Below are 6,000 nucleotides of genomic sequence, written 5' to 3' on the forward strand. Positions count from 1 at the left end.
TGTGGGCACCAGGCATGCACGTGGAACACATACATCTATGCAGGCAAAGCACTCATACACATAAAAATAAATCTTCAAACACAACTGGGGACTAGAGAGATGGGCCATGGGGTAAGGGCATTGTTGCTCTTATAGATGACCCAGAGTCAGTGCCCATTACCCACATGGCATTTCACAACCATCAGTAATTCCAGTTCCAGGAAATCCAACCCTCTTGGCCTCCTTGGGCACCAAGCATACACATGGTGCACAAATATATATGTGGGCAAACATTCACACGTAAAAGAAATAAATCTTTTTTTTTACTGTGCTATACATTTTTCTCTGCTCCCCTCTCTCCTCCCCCACACAATAGGAAGGCCATGAATTTGGGAGTATGGGGCAAAGGAGGAACTGGAGGGGGATGAAAGAAGCTGGAAGGAAGGGTAAAGCTTATGTAAACAAATACAGTACTTATGTATGAGATTCTCAAAAAAATATTTTTATTAGATTGATTTTTTTACGTTTCCAGGAGGTCTTAACTAATTACATTCCGGATTGCCCTCATCCCTGCCAGTAGTCATTTCCCAATCTGGAGCCTCTAGCTGAGACTTGCAGAGGACGGTACTTGCTAATCAGGATTCTAGATCTAAGCCTTCGATTATGGTTCACTGTGTTTCCTTCGGCCAGCCTGACTTCTTCATTTGTTAAATAGGTGCGGCTGTCACATAATTAGCATCAGTACATCACCAGTAATAAAGTCCAGCTGGATGGTGCCACAAAAATAAAATAAAAAATAAATCTAATAAAAAAAACCTTAAGGTTGCACGGCTGGGTAGATAGCTCAGTGGGTAAGAGCACTTGTTCTGCAAGCACAAGTAACTGAGCACAAGACAGTCTCGGGGTTGTCGGTTCAAGCCCCATGTGGGCACCATTTTGTAAACAGACTGCTCTTTTGTTGCCAACCACCCGGATCCAAAAAAATCACACAAAAACTATATTAATTACAACACTGCTTAGCCTATTAGCTCAGGCTTCTTACTAACTAACTCTTACATCTTAAATTAACCCATTTCTCTTTACCTGTGTGTATCGGCATATCGGCATGAGGCTGTGGCTTATTGGTAAGGGTCCGGTGTCTGTCTCCTTCAGCAACTACATGGTATCTCTCTGACTCCGCCTACTCTTTCTCTACATCTCTGTTCAGATTTCCTGCCAGGCCTTGCTCTGCTAAGCCATTGGCCAAAACAGCTTTATTCATCAACTAATAAAAGCAATACATGTACAGGACATCCCACATCAGTATGAATTTCCAGCACCCACTTAAAAAGTTTCACGGTCACGCATGCCTGTGGCCCCAGCCTTGGGGGAGCCAGACAGGAGACCAAAGGAGCTCAGCCAGCCTGTCTGAAAGGTTGAGCTTCTGGTTCAGTGAGAGACACTGTTTCGAGGCAAATGTGACAAAAATAGGGCAACATACTTAACACTGAATTTTGGAGCTAGTAAATTATTTAATTAGTACTCAGCTAAAAAACTAATCTCTAATAGCAGACCACAAAGCAAATAATAACTCTAAATGATGAAAAAACAAGAATATAAAACTATTACTTATTATAAATTTAAAAAGGAAATCCTTTTAGCCATTATTTCCTAAGTGAATACTAATTTAACAATTTTATTAAAACTATTCATTCTGGGAAAAGCATACCTAGCTTTTGAAATAAGACATCAGTTTAAACTCTGACTGCCATACTGTATGTAGCTAACCTAGCAGGTCATCCAAACTCATCAATGTCTTCCTTCTCTACAAATGGAGACTCTAAAACCACTGCCAGGGTCCTTTCTTAAATCAGTGACTATTCTAGTTCCATTTCTGTCACTGTGATAAAATACTCTGACATGAAGCAAGGGTTGATTTGGCTTAAAATTCCAGGTCACAACCCACCATTGTTGGGAAGTCACAGGAGCAGGGGCTTAAGTGAGAGAAAATAAATGCACGAAAGCTGTTCCCTTACTTTCTCTACTTTATGCATTCAGAACCCAGACCACAAAATGCTGCTACCCACATCAGGATGGACCTCTTACCCCAACCCAATTAAGAAAAAAAAAATCAATTAGGAAAAAACAAAACCCCTCACAAGCATGTTATCAAGCCAACATGATCCAGGCAGTCCCTCACTGGAACAACCATGTTCCCAGGCCAAACATGCTCCAGGCTGTCCCTCGTGTTCCCAGGCCAACATGATCCAGGCAGTCCCTCATTGGGCCTCCCTCCCCAAGTGATTCTATACTGTGGCATGTTGATAATTAAAAGGAACCACCATAGTCATAATATCTAATGAATTAACATATTTGTAAAATGTCAACATTGGGGAATTATGATAATATTACATAACTGTGTCCACTGATATAATTGCCAACAAAAGGTAACTATAACTTTTCAAAAACAGCTGTTAAACAACATAAAACATCACTAAACAGTCATACAGCATTATAGCCAATTAAAAATGTTTATTACTTTTACTTGGGGTGGGGCAGGGTGGGCAAGCACAGGCCATGTGTGGAGGTCAAAGGGCCACTTTCAGACATCGGTTCTCTCCTTCCACCACGTGGGTTCTGGAGAACCAGTTCAGGTTATCAGGTTTGGCGGCAGGCGCCTTTACCCACTGAGCCATCTTGACGGCTCTACAAACAATTTCGGACCAAGCTAACTAAACTACACAGCAGAGTTGAAAACAGCAATCTATTTCCAGCTTTGAAATACAATTTTTTTTGCAGCAAATTAAATATGTCTAGATGAAAACTACACATATCAAAAATAAAAATGTTGGCTATGTTCAAAGCAATCGTGTAAGAATATGCTCTTTTTCCAAACAAGTACTTACGGTAATGGTACAGTCTCTATGATATATATACAGTATCAGGCTACATGGCAAGGTTCGTGTTGATCTTGCTGTGGTCTGCCTAGTGTCAGTCAAGTGTGTACACAATAGTACCTAGCAAACTTCTGTTCCACTGTAGTCCACATACACCCACTTAAGATTATTCCAGAGAAGTGACTGGATGCCACAACAATCACACACAGTGACAAAGGAGCTCCCCTGAGAAGCAACTTCAGTAGGAAGCCAGCGAAAAAGCTCTTAGCTTTTAAAAAGACCTTAAAGGACCCTTATCCAAACACCAGCAAAAGCAGCCTACCTAACGCCAGCATGGGCCAGCCATGAAAAGTCAGGCTTAATCAAGAACAGTCTTCAAGATCATAAAAGCTCCAGTTACACACACACACACACCCCAAAGCCAGAGATATTTATCAATCATAAACTGAAGGAGGGCATTTCTTAAATAATAAAGCGAATCATCGAGATTTTTTCACCAGTGTTGACTCTCGCCATTCACTTAGAGATAGGGCATGTTCTGCTCAGTGGATTCAGTGTGCTTTCACTGTGTGTGTGTGTGTGATTCATAGCAGCAAGCAAATGAGAGCTGCAATGAGGTTCATAGAGTAGAAGGCAGTTTCTGCGCCAACAGCTGCTAGAGCCCTGTGATGGGGACAAGAACTGGTTCTCATGCCCACTGTTCTCTCCCCTACCTTAGCGCCTTCTATTGGGTATCTAATCACCTTTCCGTTTCAGATTTTAAATGTCAGCAGCTTAACCTCTCCAATTATTTTGTTAAAGAAAAATAAAAGTCTTGGAAAAGGACTGAATTATCAGCACTTCCAATTTTACTACAAACTGGTTAGGCAAACTCCAAAATAAGTCCTAACAACAGTCCCTGTTATGTTATCCACAACATAGAGAGCTGTGAAATGTTTTGCAGAACAGTGAAGATAATTCAGCTTGTTCCCAAATGACCTGTAACTTTAAGACCTTTAGGACAGCTAGCAAGTGACTGGTATGGCTTTGGTAAAGCCAGGAGAGTTAATTTTCCCATCTTAAAATGATATTTAAACTTATTGGTCCCTTATGAAGCTGGAGTTTGGCTAACACATTGTTGGTAACAGTCCGGTGTCATTTTAGTTTTTAAACTTAAAACAAAAATCATTTTTTAAAAAATCGTTCATTGTCTAAATTCCTTTCACACAGAAAAATGAAGCACGGACTTGACAAGCTCAGTTATGGGGAAATTCCATGGACCTTTTACAATATGACACAGCCTTTCCCCTCCTGCATAACTGCTGTCAAGCTGGCTCCCGACACTTAGGACAATGCCTAAAGTTGGAAGCATAGAAGCACCAGATCTAAGTGACTGGCGGACTGGAAAAGTGAGCGGGCTCGGACGCTCTAACATTAGCACCCCGAATGAGCGGGCGAGGCACGTAAGCTAGAGTATGGCCAGTTCACCCGACACATGATGTAGGAGCCACCCGGCCGGGGGCGAGCCAGTCGGCGATCGGCCGAAACCCCAAAGTAAAAAGCAGCCCCAATCTTGCCCAAGAGAGTGGAGCTCGCTGGGCAGCCACCGTCCGTCGACTCCCCAAGCACCTCTGCCAAGGCGCCTGCGCCATCCTCACGGCCTCCGCACCCCCAAACTGCCGGCCCGCAGCTGAGGCCCCGCACCCCTAAACTGCCCGCCCGCCTCCGCCCGACGGACCCCGGCGGCCGCGAGGATCTCCGTCGGCTACCTTGGTCGTCCGGATGTGCTCCATCACGGGGCGACGCCCGCAGGCAGCTGGCTTCAGGAGCGCACCATCGGGAGAGAAACGGGGCGGTGACAGCCACCGGCAGGAACTCCCTCAACCCGCCAGCGTCAGCCAGCCCGCCGGCGGCGACCACTGCGCAGGCGTCGTCCGCGAGCGCTGTCGCCTAGAAACACTTCCGCAAACCCCAACCACCGAGGGGATCCTGGCTGCGAGCAGAGCGTCTCCAACCGAGATGGGCGCTGGCAGGGTCGCAGCCGTGGCAGATTTTACAGCGCCCTCCCTGGTGGAGGACTGACATTGACAAGGCCGACCCCTGTTCAGCCAAAGACCAACAAAGCTGGGTCCCTAAGGGGCTAGAAGACATTTCTAGGTTTGAAGATCAGTCCGAAAGGAATTGGCCAGTAAGGGAGAGACTGGATGTTTCTGAACTCCATCACCATGCCAGTTTAAATCACGTTTAGAAACGCACGGGGCACTGGGCTGATGTAATGAACTATTAAAATCTATTACGGTTATTAGTATTAAATTTGAGTACATTTTATTTGATCTCTGTTGCCAAGAGTTAGGATATAACGCTTAGAGGTTTGTAGACACGTCTGTGCTTTGACTTAAGATGCTACATGAAAGCCGGGCGGTGGTGGCGCATGCCTTTAATCCCAGCACTCGGGAGGCAGAGGCAGGCGGATCTCTGTGAGTTCGAGACCAGCCTGGTCTACAAGAGCTAGTTCCAGGACAGGCTCCAAAGCCACAGAGAAACCCTGTCTCGAAAAACCAAAAAAAAAAAAAAAAAAAAGATGCTACATGAATGGCTTTTTTTTTTTTTATTTGAAAGACATTTTTTTTCAGGGCCGGAGAGATGGTTTATCAGTGAAGTTTGTATTGGAAACTTTCCTGATGTTTTGTTTTCCCGTAAATAAGCAAAGGTAGCTGGGGATAAACAGTTTAACTTCCTAATAGTTGTAAACCCTTGCTCCTCTGGCTGCCTTCTGCAAAAGACTCTTCAATTAAACCAACGCTTTTAAAACTGCCAAAGCAACACAGAGAAACCCTGTCTCGAAAAAACAAAACAAAAAAACTGTGCGTGGGTGGGGGTTAGCTGACCAAAACTTAATTAAAAACCAAATATGCAGTCAATCCGAAGGATACAGCTGTTTCTGGCATTACTTCTCTTTGTGGACTCCGTTCATGCCAGTAACCCCGAGTGTAGTGCCTCTGCTCAGATTTCATCTCTATATGTTATGAATTGAAGTGTTTTCACGTTTGTACAAAATGTTCTGCTCTTACAGAAACAGTGATTTAACTACAGAAAGCGAAATTTTTTTATATTTTCCTGTTATCATTCTTTAGCACTTATCAAATTGGTGTATCTTTGGTTTGAG

The 6,000-nt window shown here is 44.0% G+C and overlaps 1 protein-coding gene across 2 annotated transcripts in view; it reads right to left on the minus strand.

Annotated features, from left to right (window-relative positions):
• The window catches only part of Mtmr6 (myotubularin related protein 6), a 39,583-nt gene extending 34,842 nt beyond the window's left edge, over nt 1-4,741 (minus strand). For both annotated transcript variants that reach the window (XM_057786316.1, XM_057786317.1), the window contains exon 1: nt 4,604-4,741. In XM_057786316.1, coding sequence (XP_057642299.1) covers nt 4,604-4,627 — 24 coding nt within the window. In that variant the 5' untranslated portion in view covers nt 4,628-4,741. The remainder of the gene's footprint in view (nt 1-4,603) is intronic.
• Between the last annotated feature and the right edge of the window lie 1,259 nt (nt 4,742-6,000).

This window comes from Chionomys nivalis, chromosome 12 (assembly GCF_950005125.1).
Source record: "Chionomys nivalis chromosome 12, mChiNiv1.1, whole genome shotgun sequence".
Taxonomy (NCBI): domain Eukaryota; kingdom Metazoa; phylum Chordata; class Mammalia; order Rodentia; family Cricetidae; genus Chionomys; species Chionomys nivalis.